The following is a 13312-nucleotide window of genomic DNA, read 5'->3' on the forward strand; positions in this document are numbered from 1 at the left end:
CACAGGAATACATTAAGCTGTTTCAGATTTTTTTAGGCCTAACTCTCTCTATATGGCTAGACATTAAATAATATATCAAAATTTAAATATGAGCACTCATGTTATATTTACTGTATTTGTGTAATCCAGGAATACATGTCCAATGATTTTATTGTATCAGTCTAAGTCTTTATTTAATCATGCTCAGATCATATTTACAATACACATCACATATTTTACAATCTTCTATAGAATTTCTTGTTTAGGTTATATATTGACCAGCCATTCTTAAGTGCAAAAAGTGCTTAATTGTGGCTTCTCTAGTTCCAGAACTGGTTCTCATTCTAGTCATTGCATGGCAGAGAAATGCTTCATCTGGTTGTGGGTGTGCTGGCGATGAAGGACATGAGGGCACATGAGGTTCTGCCCAGTCTGTGGGCTTTCATTTAAAGTTTCCTGAAGACCAGACATTTGTTGTTCTTCAGCATTTCAATATGCAAGATAAAAGCGGCGCTGAGTTGTGGGTGTCAGATTATCTTCCCAATCAGGCACTCACCATCCTCTCCATCTGCATCCCGTTTTTCAAATGCCTGTTGCCTAAGGATGTCAATGTCTGGAAGACCCCAGTCTGGGTTCCTGCAGCAGGACATTAAACTGGATACAGTATCAAATATGCAAATTATCCAAAGTGCCCCCCCCTCTTTTCCAATATGTCCTTACTATTGTTCTGCTGCTAAGTTCCAATTCTTTTCCTACAGAATATAGAATGCTCTATTTTTGTGTATTATTGTTTCTATTTTGGACAGAATGACAGCACAGTACAGTCAGTTTTCAATTCAAATAGAGAAAACTCACTGTTGGTGCAATGTGTTGTCCAATTGTTCATTACTCAGTGGAGTGATGGTGCCATTAATAGCATAAGGATGAAAATACATTATTCATTTAAATATGAATTACAATTGCCATACTGATATTGTGCACTGATATTAATATTTTTTGGTATTCTGAAGCAAGACATTTACATTCTATACACTCGATCATCAAGAGGCCACTCTGTGTAATTCTCCAGATCCTTTAACTACACCCCACAGTTAAGCAGTTAAGAACATACTTTAATTTTTCTGGCATTTATCAGACCGCCCTATTCAGAGCGTTACCCACTAGGCCACCACCACCCCTTCCTACTGCTGCCCATGTCTCCCTGTGTTGGAAAAGAGCATCAGCTAAATGTACAGGTGTAAATTGCACACTGCACCACGGTGGTACAGAATGGAGCAAGTTGACTGCAATGATGACATCACATGAGGTGTGTGGGAGACCCGCCCACTTATCCCAGGGTTCACTGGTGTCCAGGTGCACTGGCTCTACAAACACTTTTCACTTTAGAGCACTTTCAGATATGCTCTAATACTGAAACGGAGCAAAAGTGTTCAGTAGGTATCGGTATCTATATTTTCTAATTAATATTAATAAAGGGTACAACCTTTGCCTGGAATTCTCTTTGATGTCTGATGGAAGCCAGGTCATGAACGGAATCTCCTGTGCAAAATGCACCACATGTTGGCCTGTGGTGTAGATGCAGTCACTTCCACTGCATCTACACCACAGGCCAACATGTGGAGCATTTTGTACAGGAGATTCCTGCCTTCGCCCAACAGATCATGGTGGGACATCGAGAATATCCTGGAGCACCTCTCGGGTGCCGGGCACAGCAGCATGATCTAGTGACCAGAGGTCAAAGTTCTGTACATCTTAACGACGATGCCTTCAGTCAGAAATCAGCCTGCCAATTTTCTTCAACTCTTATCAACACCAGAAAAGCCTACAAGACTGATTCCTGGCCTACCCAGGCCGTCAGCAGGTGCCCTTGCTGCTCCAGTGGTGGCTCTTGGCTGTGCAGGCAGCAGGTGGTACTGGAGATTAACTGGTCTGGTTGAGCGGCTCTCAGCACCATCTTGCTCCTCGAAGACAGTTTGACAGTCTGCTCAGAGATGGTGGGCCAAGAGGAGCTTGGAAATTTCTTAGAACTTCACAGACCTTTTACATATCTGCAACATCAAAATTACAATTAATTTGCAATATTAAAAAAGGACAAAAGTTGGACAAGATATGTAAAATAATTAAATGTTAATTGGTATTGTGGATCACACATGTAATAATATAATATGACCATTTACCTTTACAACAAAAAAGGTGAAATAATTGAAAACATGTTTTATATTCTAGTTTCTTCACCCTTTACTCTGATTACTGCTTTGCACACTCTTGGCATTCTCTCGATGAGCTTCAAGAGGTCGTCACCTGAAATGCTTTTCCAACAGTCTTGAAGGAGTTCCCAGAGGTGTTTAGCACTTGTTGGCCCCTTTGCCTTCACTCTGTGGTCCAGCTCACCCCAAACCATCTCGATTGGGTTCAGGTCCGGTGACTGTGGAAGCCAGGTCTCCACTTTTTGTTAAGTACATAACTCCACATGTGTTCATTCATAGTTTTGATGCCTTCAGTGAGAATCTACCAATGTAAATGGTAATGAAAATAAAGAAAACACATTGAATGAGAAGGTGTGTCCATACTTTTGGCCTGTACTGTACATAAATGATTTTCACTGCAAAAAGTCTCGCGTAAATTACATTTAAATGTGACGGGAAAAAGACGAAATGTACGTGTGAGAGTGCGCCTTGTCTTCGGAGTAACAGAGCGTTGTCTTTGCTCGTTGTTGTTAAATAAAGTTATTTTGAAGAGCCGGCTGCCTCCGGCGCGGTGCATTGTGGGTAGGTCAGGAACAGCGTGTGGAGGACGCCATGTGCTTTTGAGCGCGGATTGCTGGGCGACAGGACTGAGCCAGACGCTTTTTGCCCGGGGTTGACGGCCAGACTCTCCACCGGCGCCATGTACAGCAGCAGAACCTGCGTCCTGGCGGCGCTGCGGCTCGCGGCCCGCCGGCACCGGTACCGGTAAGGAGCGACGCTGAGACGTCAAGGGCAGCGGCGCTGGGACCGGTGTACATGATCGAGACGCTGTGCATTTATTATTTTGCCTAATCTGTAAATTATCTGCAACATATTGATGTCAACGTGACCTAATGGTTAAACATAAAAACTGGCAAGATCCTCCAGTTAAAAAAACGTTTTTTATTTTCATACGTTTTAATCCGCCGGTCCAATGTGGATCTTGGGAAGTCAGCCTAGTTGATGGCGATCTGGGATGTGCTCAGGCGAGCCAAGGTCACGGTGCGATTGTCCATGTGCACGAAAGATGATTTTTGATGGCTGTAGTATACACGTGACGGAATAATAACCCTCTAGTATCACTAGTTCTGTACAGCGTCTAGAGCGATTTACTGTAATGTAATTTTTTTTTTGAAGGCATAGCGTCCAGACTCCAGCCCTGTGTGCCCTCAGAATGCTCAGGACCAGCCCAGCCAGTACAGCCGATGCCATCGCTGTTCCTCCTCTGGACGGGGCGCCCAAGCAGTACTCCCCCAAAATACAGCAGCTGGTCAGCGACATAGCCAGTCTCACCCTGCTGGAGGTGTCGGACCTCAACGAGCTGCTGAAGGTGTGAAGGGACCTGTCCTACGTCTCCATAAACGAGGCTTCACACTGTGCGGGCTGAGATCATGCTTAATTGTTTTTTTATTCCGTTTTTACAATACAGAAAACATTAAACATTCAAGATGGCGGAATGATGGCCATGGGGGCGATGGCAGCTCAAGCTGCACCTGCAGCTCAGGTTAGAAATGGCTTTCTGCGTTTGTGCATGCGCTTGTGTGTGCTGTATGAGTCTGTTCATCAAATAACGCACGAACACCCTCACAGGCGCCAGAAGAAGACGCGGCCCCGGTAAAGAAGGAGAAAACCCACTTCACAGTAAAACTGACTGAGGTGAATGCAGCGGAGAAGGTGAAGCTGATCAAGGAAGTGAAGAACTGCATGCAGGGCCTGAACCTGGTACAGGTATGTCCTGTGTGTGTGTGTGTGATTTGGGGAGGGGGATACAGCAAAGGGAGGAATTAATAGAACACGGTAGCCTTTGCTTTTTTACTTATTTTTTGATCGATGGCCTTGTGGTTGTGTAAAATGCATGTTCTTTATATTCCATGTTAAAGGTTTGATCACATTTGGAAAGTGGGATTAAATGTCATTAAAAAGGAAAAATGCTAATTAAACAACATAACATGACTTGGGAAGAGCTCCATTGTTAAAAGGGGATGAAATTGTAGGATTAAGTCCACATGAGTGGTTCTCGAACATTTCCTCGTTTGGTGAGGTATGCTTGATCCGATCATCAAGTCAGCAGCTCAGCGTGTTGAAAGTTGGTATTGAACTGGAACGCCGTAATGGTCATGGAATGGATTCCATAGCGATAGAGCTGCATGTGTCTTTATATTCATTTTGCTGAGTGACTCTAAATTGATTTTGTTTACTTGTGTAGTAATTACTTTATAAAAAAAATAAAAAAAAGTGAAGTGATTGTCATATGTGATGCACAGCACACAGTGCACACAGTGAAATTTGACCACTGCATTTAACCATCACCCTGATTGAGCAGTCGGCAGTCATGACAGGCGCCCGGGGAGCAGTGTGTGGGGACGGTGCTTTGCTCAGTGGCACCTCAGTGGCACCTTGACAGATCGGGATTCGAACCGGCAACATTCTGATTACGGGGCCACTTCCTTAACCGCTAGGCCACCACTGCCCCTTTGGCTGTGTATACATGTTATTTGCATGTTAAGCGTGTCATTTTGAGTTGTTAATTTCTTTAGATTATCGGGACAGGTCATGTCAGATTAGGTCTGAAATGACCTAATGACCAGAATAGGAGATTAATCATAATGACGTACATTCTTTTTTTTTAATGAAGGACATGTTTGAAAGGATTTGCATCCTGTAAAGGATCATTTCTTGAAATTGACTACCATAAAGCATCGAGTGGTGCTGCCTTTACCCTATCTATTCTGTCTATTTAATTTCTCTTTACATAGATTTTTCAACTAGAAATAATGTGTTTAAGGAAAAGAACATGCAGATTGGATCCTGCAGATGTTATGAATGAATATATTCATGCAACAAATTGGTTTGTCACCAATGACCTTGGTGTGTGACATGTAACTACTAATCAGAATGTGTGTTCTGCACTGATTACAATCATTTCTTCTTAGGCTAAGAAGCTCGTGGAGTCCCTGCCTCAGGAGATCCGGGCAAATGTTTCTAAAGAGGAAGCAGAAAAGCTGAAGGCTGCCTTGGAGGCAGCAGGCGGCACCGTGCTGCTGGAGTAGACGCTTTGTCATGGCTGCCGTCCTTTTCTTTTTGCCACTCTTCTTTCTGTGTCCCCTTTATTTTTTATTTTTTACAACAGTGATGAAAGGAATTGTTGGGAAAATGCCTTTACCATTGCCACTTGGTGACTGATAAGGTGGATGAACTCTCGGACTGAACTCAGCAGGCTCTAAGACTCTAGACCTGCCACCCAGTCACCTGCTTGTCTGTATGTCTGATTCTTGCACCCACTGAGCACCAGAGGTGCGTACAGTGCATGGCTCAAGGTGTCTGTTGCTGACCACCAGGGAACAGATGCTTCCTCTTCATGCAGGGACATGAATGTCATTGCCTGTGGTAAAATAAACATGTTAATTGTGTTCTGAAGTAACAGTGTACTCTTCTGGTATGCAGGGGTTGTTCACCCCAGATTTAGGTTTGGCCCTGCAGATCCATTGTAGGTCTTTGCATGGTTTGACCTGGTTGTTCAACACAGTCCCCCTGGAGACACTCAGGGTTAAGTGTCTTGCCCAGGGACACAATGGTTGTAATTTGGGTTTGAACCTGTGACCTTGTGGTTCATATATGAGTGTGTTACCCACCAGGCTACTACTGTCCTATTATATTTGTGTGTGTTTGTTTTAGGTGACATAATCATCTTGGATTTAGTAAACTGAATTGGTCACCCAGCATGCATATAACATGGAATATTGTTTGTGTAACTTAAAACCAGGCCATGATTTGATATTTGCTTACCATTAAGATTTAGAATACATTTCTTAGACACTTGCAATGGATATCTGCAAAATTGTTATTGTGCTGGAATGCAGATTGGCCACTAGAGGGCAGATGCTATGAAACTATGTAAACTCACCTTTAGCCTTTACTGCATCCCACTAAGTGACCTCTGGATCTACCGTCCGAGAGAGTCCAATTAGTTTAGTCCTTGCACAATTCCTTACTCTACATCATCTCATCCCAAAAAAATCAGATGGACCATACACATTCAAACATGTGTGTACAACGTAGGGATAACTAATAAGGTGGCCTTCACAATGGTGATGATTGATCACCATATCCAGGAAGGCAACATTAAATGAAGATCAATACCCTATTTTTTATTTTATTATAGTATTATATGTTGGTATTATAGGAATAGAAAAGTATATACGTACATTCACTTTACTTTATTTTGCAGACGCTTTTATCCAAAGTGACTTACAAGAGGAAGACACCAGCAATTCTTGTTCAATTTCTATAGAATTTTGAGTTTACAAACTAAGAGCCCTGATAAGGCCTAACTTGTCAGCAAAGAGCATGCTCAGAGATTGTTAAATGCTAGACAAAGAAAAAATTATAATATATATATATATTTTTTTATTGTTTTGTGCAATGTGTACGCATGTGCGTGTGTAAGTACATTCACTGGACTTGCAGTGAGATCCAGTGAGAAAATTAATTTTAATTTTTCTTCAATTATTATGTAAAGTTTTTTGCATTCTGAATTAATCTAGGTTTTGAGAAACGACAATTTGTGGATATTAATCTGAACTTGAGAAGCACCAGGGGGTCATCAATCAGAACATGGAGACGCTGCTCCTATTTTTATACCCGTCACGTAGGCTGCACGTCCACCCAGAAAGCAGCTGCGCCAGCCGGGACCAAGAAGGACACTACAATAAAACTCCAACCAAGAAAGTTTGCTTACCGCCTGAAAGCTTTTAATTTACCGGTGCCGGTTAAACTGTAACAAAAACGCAAAAACAATGTGCTAAATCCAGATACTGGAATAATTAAGAATAATAAGTTAGATACAAGTAATATAAATAAACATGTTTCTCACGGAAGAGCGGAGCCGAAATTAACACGTCCATTCGGTTTGTTCTACTCCATAGCGGCGGAGTAGGAGAGCTCAACCAATCACAGCGTTTGGGATTCCCCAAACCGACCAATCAGCGAGGGCTAAATCCTGAACCAACCAATCAGCTGTCCCACCGGTGACACGTTCTTTTAGAATTAGGCGGTGGTACGTCTCCATACTCTTAACAAGTGTGGCTTTTATTTCATCTCATGAATCCCGGCCTAATTTAAGAAACAGACGATCAATGGAATGTGTGTGCAACACGCGGTCTAACTTTCTTACTTAAACCTTTTGTGAACTCGTGTCACGTGTGTGGCCGCGCGTTAACGGATTAACCGGACGCTGTTAATAAGAGCGAACCGGTCGCTCCAGCCTGTCCAGCCTGAGACGGAGACGCAGGGGCGATGGCGGAGCGGCGAGTTTCGCGCTGGTATTTCGGGGGAGTCGCCTCGTGCGGAGCTGCCTGTTGCACCCACCCCCTGGACCTCATCAAGGTACCCCCACCCATCCAGCAGTCAGAGGTCAACCTACTGAGGCCGTGACCTCGATGCGCTGCAGTCGACCTGTGCGCTGTAGATCTGTGCGTAGGGTTCTCGTGCAGACGTGTTATGGATCTGATGGTTGACCTTTGATGGCTCACTGGCTTTCAGGTTCACCTGCAGACTCAGCAGGAGGTGAAGATGCGGATGGTGGGAATGGCCATGCAGGTGGTTCGCAGCGATGGGGTGATTGCCCTCTACAGTGGACTGAGCGCCTCCCTTTGTCGGCAGGTATGGTGACGCCCATAGACGTCCTGCCAGGCTCGTTTCGAGGTGAAATGAACGTGTCTTGCCTTGCACAGCTGTCCTACTCCATGACCCGTTTTGCTATATATGACACTGTACGGAACACGAGGGGCAGTGAGCAGAAAGGCCCGATGCCGTTCTACCAGAAGGTGCTGCTTGGTGCATTTGGAGGTATGTAGAAGGAGAGGTTGCGTTCGTTAAAATGAATATGATCAGGTACGGTACTTTTTAATTTTTTTTTCCTGAATCCATCAGCTCAAGAGAGCGGTGTGACCAGTCTTCTCAATGTCTGTTCTTTACTCAATGTTCCGACCTTTTGACTTTGACTGTGTTCTTTCAGACATCTCAGGATAAACAAATGGGGGGCAGTGGAAAGAACTTGACTTCTAGAGCAACAATGAAAGCAGATTTTTCTTAATTTTTTTTTTTTTATAATCACAAAGTAGACCCAGGTACAAATGAGTGGAGCACGTTGGCAGTGCAGACCTCTACCACTTGACTCTTCTTTGTGATTCTGAAAAGACTAATTTCTGTATACAGTTAGATTTTTGCCTCCCATGATATTAGAACCTGTGCGATCGAGTCACCATTGGCTGTGTATGGGGTTTTGATCTAAAGGGCCGCAGAGATTTACTAAGTTTGTGGCTCTCTCCAGGGATTTGGGATCTTATGTAAAATTTAACGGCCCCTGATTTTTTTTTTTTCCCACAATAAACATACAATAACAATTCCCCATAGTAGGGGTAGATATTGCAGTAATGTCTAATCATTCCTATGTGGCTGATTTACACCCCTTGTCCTCTTCTGATCGCAATACTGTCAAATATATTTCCTTTGCAGGGATGACTGGCGGTTTCATTGGGACCCCTGCTGACATGGTAAATGTACGGTGAGTTGAATTTTCAGAGTAAAAGGACCACTGGAGTACAAAGAATTCTTTATTTGGGTTTTTATATAGTTCCCGTTCAGTATATTTCCACATCAATCTTTCATCCCCACAGGATGCAGAACGATGTGAAACTTCCACCAGAACTCAGGAGAAAGTGAGTCTCGGTGGCTTATTTCGAAGAAGATTTGACAAAAGTGTAGGCAGTGAACAGTGATTGTTGAATTCTGTTCACTCTGCAGCTATGCCCATGCTCTCGATGGTCTTATTCGTGTTTGGAGGGAAGGTACGAGTGACTGAGCACATCAAGCACACTTTTGGTGGTAGTAGCCTAGTGGGTAACACACTCACCTATGAACCAGAAGACCCAGGTTCAAATCCCACTTACAACCATTGTGTTCCTGTGCAAGACACTTAACCCTAAGTTGCTCCAGGGGGGGACTGTCCCTGTAACTACTGATTCTAAGTCGCTCTGAATAAGGGCGTCTGATAAATGCTGTAAATGTAAACTTTTGGAATTACAGTTGTATCAAGTCTGTTCAAAGTGTTTTGTGCAGCTAAAAACAAAACTAGAGAAGTAGAGAACATCACATTTCCGGGATGCACTGTCAGAATGTAATCAAGTAGTTTTTTTTTTAACATCATGCAAAAGTGTCCTGCTCCTGGAGAACCAACTGACAGAGTTTTCTCTCCATCTGGATCTTCATTATATTGCGGAATTTCTTTTTGGCCTCAGATTGAAGGTGGGCAGTTGTAAGCATTGGTTTGAAAACCTTCTGGTTGGTGATACTCCAGGAACACTCATTATGACATTTAAAATTATTATTTTGACTTTAATATGTTAGTCCAACTGAAACTGATCTTCTAAAGTGAAGTGATTGTCACATGTCCCATTGTCTCAACTAATGGGATTGGTAGTCATGCTGCTCCTGTGTGGTCCAGGTCACCACTTGACGTGGAAATAATTTGCTGCCATTTAAAATGTTTGCCATTTGTCTGGGTCTGAAATAAAAAAAAAAACAAAAACATGCTAACAAGCTGAATGAGGGCACATCGCAACGGAGCCAATACGTTGGTCAGTAAACCGATTCCCCCTCGTGATTGTGGACTGGGTCCGGCACAGTGGTCCAGTATCTCCACTAAACTGTGGAAGACATAGGAAGGAGACGACTAGGGATGGACTAGAAACATACAAGCAACTACTGTAAAAGTAAGCGATTTGGGATGAAATTGCTGTCGCCACGATGGATTGACAGAACTGTAAAGTGCAAACAATGATTTAATGGTTTTTAAATTGGCCTATATTGATTTTATATTTAGTGTAGTTTACATAAAATCACCTATATTCGCCCTGTCTCTTTTTTTGTAGAGGGACTTCGGAAGCTGTTTTCTGGGGCTTCCATGGCATCCAGTAGAGGGGCTCTTGTCACAGTGGGACAGGTGAGGGACCTATGGTGGTAGAAGCCTAGTGGGTAACGCACTCGCCTATGAACCACAAAGTCACAGGTTCAAACCCCACTTACTACCTCTGTGTCCCTGAGCAAGACACTTAACCCTGAGTGTCTCCGGGACGTCTGATGGATGCTGTAAAAGATATAATTTCAGTTTCACACAAGTAAATTAAGCTTCACTCCCCCATAGGTAAAATACCATTTTAATAGTTTTTTTGAAAAAACGTGTTCCGCTTGCCTTTCGCTCCAGCTGCCCTGCTATGACCAAGCCAAGCAGCTGATTTTAAGTACAGGAGTTATGACGGACAACGTACTCACCCACTTCTTGGCCAGCCTCATTGCAGTAAGTGACGCTGAGTGCTTTTGCATTTAAGAGCTAAAGGTTCTCTAGCAGCACCTTTTCTGAGGTCAAGAAGAGAACATCAAACACAGATTAACCGTGTTATATATATATATATATAAATTTTTTTTTTTTTTTTTTTTTTATTAGGGAGGGTGTGCTACTGTTCTCTGCCAGCCTCTGGATGTGATGAAGACCAGGCTGATGAACTCTAAAGGAGAGTATAGGGTGAGGGTTCTTGGGCAGATGGCCGTGTGTACCAGTCTACTTACTTTGTCATTGGTCACAATGTTTCTTCTTCATCTACAGCCTGATTTAGTGAGCAGATTATTTGTATTTCATTGTGGTTTCAGGGGGTGATTCATTGTGTCATGGACACTGCAAAACTGGGACTTATGGCCTTCTATAAGGTTTGATTTTATTCAATTTATTAATGTTTATCATTTTTTGTGTGTACTGTCTTGTTTATTTCAATATTTCTTCACAGTAAATGAAACATGATTATTGGATTGACAGGTTATGGCAGCATTGAACAGAAGGCATGTAATTAATTTTGCTCATACGTCATATATACAAATCAGATCAGATTAGCGGCAATCACCGCTTTCTGCTCCCCTTGACATAATTTTCATGTTCCTTATATGACACTGAACACTGATATGCCTTCTGAACAATGCAAATTAGGGTTTTCACATGAAATAATCACCTAGACTTAAATAGTTTTCCATTTAATTTATCTATACTGGTTCATAAGCATGTTTATTTATTTAAGATTCAGCATTGGATAGCAATGTGTTTTTTTTTTTTTTTTTTTTTTTAATTTTTTTAATTTTTCCTCCTATCAGGGTCTTGTTCCCGCTGGAATTCGCCTTATTCCTCACACTGTGCTCACCTTCATTGTGCTGGAGCAGCTCCGTCTCTACTTCGGCATCAGGGTAATCACAACGTGATCTGTCACCACTGTTGACACTCTTTACCGTCTCCTCCACGTGTGTGTGGACCCCAACAATCCTCAAAATGCTTCATTTGGGGGGTTAACTGTTGTCCAGGTGAAGAAGATTGTCATTTACCCCTCATATCTGAGCGTGACAAAGACATTGGTCTGTTTGATTTACTGAAAGTGTTCTTGATGCCATGTGTTAAACTGATTAGAACTGGCAACTTCCCTCCTAAAATTCACAACCAGTTGTGTTTTTAGAGGGCATTTAATAAAGTATTCTGTGTCCTTGTTTCAATGTGCAGCTGAGCTTTAGGCATTTTGCACAGGCTTTGTTTCTTTTTAAGAAATTACTTTTGAAAATGTGAGGTTTATTTATTAAAACTTCTTTATGAACAGCACCTATGCATTGAAATAACTTTTTTTTTTTTTGTACCCAAACTAACCTTAGTCAATAAAGAGAAAATTTTAAGAGGTGTGCCTCCTGAAATAACAATAGAACTGTTTCACAGAAACTAATGAAAGTCGATTAAGGAGTTTTTAGGAACTTAGGATTATTCTTTATTGACATTTTGAATAATATATTATGTGTCACTTCCAATTACTTCTAACCTACAATTGTTTAACCTCCAGTGATTTGGTTTAACCTCCAGACCTTCTGTCTGTATTTCACGTGTTTCTCAGTGTGGCCGCTGCATGACGCGTTCCGCTAGAGGGCGCTAACACACTGTGTAAACTTAATAGAAATGAAAGTTGACTCACATTTACGTTTATTTAGGGGCTACACAGTAATAAAGAGACTTATTTTTTATAAAATCCTTTGCCCACAATGCTCTCATATCTATGAACAGCGTCACTGCCAGCAGCTGTGGTGTGGGCCGCGTCATCCATAAATATCTTCCATCAGTTAAATCAGAGCCAAGCATTTAAAATCAGTACGAGGTCCCATATGACCATGTGTGCAACCATCCAACTAAACCACAGATTTTTATAACTGCTTTTTCCAAACATGTATTCCTGTCAAATGCTTGACTGAAAAATGGTGCATTGCTTGCTATATACAGTATGAGCTATAAGAATGACATACAGCTAGAAGAGGCTTGTGAACCAGCATGTGAGTGGATGTGTGATCAATTATATTGGCCCCAAATCTCCCTCTGATAATGATAACCCGTGTAAGGACTCCTGTTGCTTCAGGCTACATGAAATTCTTTGATTTAAATCTCCCACAGTCTGTGTGTCATGTTGGGACTGAGGTACACATGCGTACAAAGCAGATGTCAGGTGAAGAGCTGACATGATGAGGACAGTGGTGATCATCTTTGGAAACATGTTATCAGCCTACTAAGCCCACAGCACTATTAAACCATCAAGCCAGCACCATGTAATATAAGAAAAAAGAAATTCATTAACAATTAGTTAAAGGAGAACAAGAGGAAGGCTGTAGGACATGGTCACCCATGACAAAGGTAATATGGGAAAATGCCATCCATCCATCCATGGGGTTCCACAAACAGAGGAAAACAAAAGTATAACTTTGCACTGTTCTTAAAACTAGATGGTATAAATAAGTCTTAATAAACAAAAAAAGGGCCAATGTGAATTTACCTTCTAAACAAAGCATATGAATTAATACTAGTAATAATAATAATGATACATATCAGGCTGGTAGTAGCCTAGTGGGTAACACGCTCGCCTATGAACCAGAAGACCCAGGTTCAAATCCCACTTACTACCATTGTGTCCCTGAGCCAGACACTTAACCCTAAGTTGCTCCAGGGGGGGACTGTCCCTGTAACTACTGATTGTAACTATTGA

The 13312-nt window shown here is 42.1% G+C and overlaps 3 protein-coding genes across 3 annotated transcripts; 2 read left to right on the plus strand and 1 right to left on the minus strand.

Annotated features, from left to right (window-relative positions):
- Positions 1 to 425: 425 nt before the first annotated feature.
- Positions 426 to 1933, minus strand: zgc:103625 (methyltransferase-like 26 B). The gene is given in 9 exon segments (XM_028985966.1): positions 426 to 473; positions 536 to 562; positions 564 to 615; positions 835 to 911; positions 1246 to 1368; positions 1371 to 1389; positions 1463 to 1576; positions 1672 to 1700; positions 1826 to 1933. Coding segments are annotated over 9 exon segments (597 nt in total).
- Positions 1934 to 2740: 807 nt separating this feature from the next.
- On the plus strand, positions 2741 to 5614 carry mrpl12 (mitochondrial ribosomal protein L12). Its single transcript, XM_028987234.1, has 5 exons — positions 2741 to 2930; positions 3342 to 3534; positions 3634 to 3708; positions 3795 to 3932; positions 5138 to 5614. The coding sequence occupies exons 1-5, from the start codon at positions 2866 to 2868 to the stop codon at positions 5252 to 5254; spliced, it is 588 nt and encodes a 195-aa protein (XP_028843067.1). The 5' UTR covers positions 2741 to 2865; the 3' UTR covers positions 5255 to 5614.
- A 1630-nt stretch (positions 5615 to 7244) lies between these two features.
- On the plus strand, positions 7245 to 11895 carry slc25a10a (solute carrier family 25 member 10a). Its single transcript, XM_028986882.1, has 11 exons — positions 7245 to 7589; positions 7746 to 7865; positions 7937 to 8051; positions 8721 to 8769; positions 8882 to 8923; positions 9009 to 9052; positions 10136 to 10206; positions 10468 to 10560; positions 10708 to 10785; positions 10911 to 10967; positions 11403 to 11895. Exons 1-11 carry the CDS (start codon positions 7500 to 7502, stop codon positions 11505 to 11507), a joined length of 864 nt encoding a protein of 287 aa, XP_028842715.1. The 5' UTR covers positions 7245 to 7499; the 3' UTR covers positions 11508 to 11895.
- The last annotated feature ends 1417 nt before the right edge of the window (positions 11896 to 13312 follow it).

Source organism: Denticeps clupeoides, chromosome 7 (assembly GCF_900700375.1).
Source record: "Denticeps clupeoides chromosome 7, fDenClu1.1, whole genome shotgun sequence".
NCBI lineage: Eukaryota > Metazoa > Chordata > Actinopteri > Clupeiformes > Denticipitidae > Denticeps > Denticeps clupeoides.